The 3187-nt window shown below is 64.8% G+C and overlaps 1 protein-coding gene across 1 annotated transcript; it reads left to right on the forward strand.

Annotated features, from left to right (window-relative positions):
* Positions 1-10: 10 nt before the first annotated feature.
* On the forward strand, positions 11-2797 carry UAP1L1 (UDP-N-acetylglucosamine pyrophosphorylase 1 like 1; the record flags this gene model as incomplete). Its single annotated transcript, XM_008047883.2, has 6 exons — positions 11-264; positions 582-757; positions 1057-1229; positions 1366-1559; positions 1977-2117; positions 2612-2797. Coding segments are annotated over exons 1-6 (986 nt in total), but the record flags the coding sequence as incomplete, so codon positions are not given.
* Between the last annotated feature and the right edge of the window lie 390 nt (positions 2798-3187).

The raw sequence follows: 3187 nt of genomic DNA on the forward strand, positions 1-3187 counted from the left end.
CTAGGGGCGAGGGTGGTCGCCGCGGCCCCGGCATCCCCTCAGGGCGCCCCTGTCCGCAGGCTTCCGCCAGATTGCTCAGAACAAGGTGGCTGTCCTGCTGCTGGCCGGCGGGCAGGGCACTCGCCTGGGCGTAGCCTACCCCAAGGGCATGTACCGCGTGGGGCTGCCCAGCCGGAAGACCCTGTACCAGCTGCAGGCGGAACGCATTCGGCGGGTGGAGCAGCTGGCCGGTGAGCGCCACGGGACCCGCTGCACCGTGCCCTGGTGTGTCCTCCTGCCCCTCCGCGGCCCGAGTTCCCCTCCTCGTGCAGCCCCTTCCCACCCCGCACCGGTCCTGGCCCTCGCCCCCGTCCTAGCCCTGACCCCCTCCCAGTGCTGACCTCGCCCCACCCGGCACCAAGACCTGACTCTCTTCTGATCCTAGCCTTAACCCCAACCCCAGTGCAGACCCCACACCAAGACCTAGCCCTGACCCGATCCCAGTGCAGCCCTGGACCAGGCCAGCACCCACCCCAGTGTGACCCCCAGCTCCCCGAGGGCCCAGGCCATCCTCCTGCATGCTGATTAAACCTCCCTTGCAGGTACATCATGACCAGTGAGTTTACACTGGAGCCCACGGCTCAGTTCTTCCAGGAGCATGGCTTCTTCCACCTGGACCCTGCCAACGTGGTCATGTTTGAGCAGCGCATGCTGCCGGCCGTCACCTTCGATGGCAAGGCCATCCTGGAGCGGAAAGACAAAGTCGCCATGGCCCCAGGTGTGGCCCACCCCCGAGACAAGAGGGGGCGGCCCGGCCTAGAAATTGGAGCGTAGCTGGGGGTCCTGGAGGCCCAGTGCCCGGGTGGGCTGGAGGCTGCCCGGGATGGTGTGGTCCTGGGTCAGGGGCCTCCACTCTCTCTGATTCCCAGCTGTCCTGCGGGACAGCTGCAGGGCTGTTTGGAGAGTCACCAGAGCTGCCTCGGGCACAAGGCCGGGGTGTGCCCGCCCTCAGCGTGTCCTGGACCAGGGAGGCCCGGCAGAGCCTTCAGCAGGGCCCACGTCTTTCTCCCTCTGCAGATGGCAACGGTGGCCTGTACTGCGCGCTGGCGGACCACCAGATCCTGGATGACATGGAGCGCCGCGGAGTGGAGTTTGTGCACGTGTACTGTGTGGACAATATCCTGGTGCGGCTGGCGGACCCTGTCTTCATCGGCTTCTGTGTGCTGCAGGGGGCGGACTGTGGGGCGAAGGTGAGCGCCCTGGTCTGCCTGGCACGTGGCCGCGCCCCTTTCCGGAGCCCCGCCCTGATGACCCGCCCCTCTGCATTAACCCCGCCCCGTGCCCGGCCTGGCCCTGCCCCACCCTCAGCCTGGTCCTGGGCTGCAGGTGGTGGAAAAGGCGTACCCCGAGGAGCCCGTGGGCGTGGTGTGCCAGGTGGACGGGGTCCCCCAGGTGCTGGAGTACAGCGAGATCAGCCCTGAGACCGCCCGGCTGCCTGCGCCCGACGGGGGCCTGCTCTACAATGCAGGCAACATCTGCAACCATTTCTTCACCCGAGGCTTCCTCCAGAAGGTCACCAGGTGTGTCGTGGCAGGTGGCCATGGAGTGCCAGCTGAAGTCTGGCCTGAGCTGGCTGGGCTGTGGTCAGGAGCAGCGGATGGATTTGGGAGGAGAAAAGGTCTTGTGTTTAAACAAGCCAGAGGCACTGGGGATCCAGCATGAGCCATGTCAGGCAGCTGGCGTGAGCCCCTGTGGCTCGTGGCTTGCCAGTTCTGTTGGCCTGGATAGGCACATGGCTGGTGGCGGCCGGCTGTGAACGCTGGGGGCACAGGAGGAGACCTGAGCCTCCCCGGAGATCCAGCGGGGCTACCGCTGCCCTGTGGTGTTCGTCTGCCAGGAGTTCCCACCTGGCAGGTGTGCCTGGAGGGGGAGACGGGGTTCCCGGCAGTGGTTGTCCTGTCTGAGCTGTTTCTTCCCCTCCGCCCTGCTGCCCCCAGGGAGTTTGAGCCCCTGCTGAAGCCACATGTGGCTGTGAAGAAGGTTCCCTACGTGGATGAGGAGGGAAATCTGGTAAAGCCGCTAAAACCGAACGGGATAAAGATGGAGAAGTTTGTGTTTGATGTGTTCCAGTTTGCTAAGTTAGTGGTGGAAGTCATTTGTTTTTCTTTCCTTCTTTCTTTCCCCTGGTTTGGTGGTGGGTTCTGAGGCCCAGCCAGGCAGGGAGTGGAGGCTCAGTGAGCCTGCAGACAGCAGGGAGGAGGCCCCGGGGTGCTTTTGTCCCCGACAGGAACTAGGCCCGGGAGTGGGAGCATAAGGAACACCTGGGGCACTTGAAGTCCTTGGGGGCGGTGGACTTGGGCCTGTCCTCCTGGACCCTCCATGGCGCCTCACCCAGGGTGAGGCGGCGTGTCCAGGCCGGGCTGCTGAGGCAGCTCCCGGGGCATCTGGCGCTCACTGTGAGGTCGCAGGGTCTGGGCTTTGGCTGGTGGGAGCGGGAGGCCTCGAGTCCTCCGGGGCTCTTGGGAGCAGAGACTCACCTGCCTGTGGGGGCTCCACCCTAGGCCTTGGGTCCACCCGGCCCAGCCCGCTCCTGCGCTGGTCACGTGGCTTCACCAGCCCTCTTCCCCACCAGGAACTTTGTTGCCTTTGAAGTGCTGAGGGAGGAGGAGTTTTCCCCGCTGAAGAACTCAGACGCCGCCGACAGGGACAACCCCTGCACCGTCCGGCGGTCCCTGCTCGCCCAGCACTACCGGTGGGCTCTGCAGGCTGGGGCCCGCTTTCTGGACGCACACGGGTCCCAGCTCCCTGAGCTGCTGGGGTGAGTTTGTCTGGAAGGGGAGGGCTGTTGGGGCACAGCCTTCAGCAGAGCTGGGGAGGGGGCTCCTGCCCCAGCACCACACCCGATGTAAGTGGCTGTGCGGCCAGCAAGTTCCTGGTCATGGGTGACTGCTGGCCGCCCTCTGCCCCTCCGTTCACTTTCTGTCTAGGGCATGGCTGGGGGCAGGGAGATCCACCACCCTTACTTGCAAGTTTTTTTCAAACCATGCTGATATTTGCCTCTTTTTTTTGAGTTGGAGTCTCACTCTGTCGCCCAGACTGGAGTGCAGTGGCCGCTCCCGGCCACCGCAGCCTCGACTTGCTGGGTACCGGCGATCCTTCCTCCTCAGCCTTCCAAGTAGCCGGAATTACAGGCATGCGCTACCATGCT

Source organism: Carlito syrichta, unplaced genomic scaffold, assembly GCF_000164805.1.
Source record: "Carlito syrichta isolate Samal-C Ts95f unplaced genomic scaffold, Tarsius_syrichta-2.0.1 Scaffold118018, whole genome shotgun sequence".
Taxonomy (NCBI): domain Eukaryota; kingdom Metazoa; phylum Chordata; class Mammalia; order Primates; family Tarsiidae; genus Carlito; species Carlito syrichta.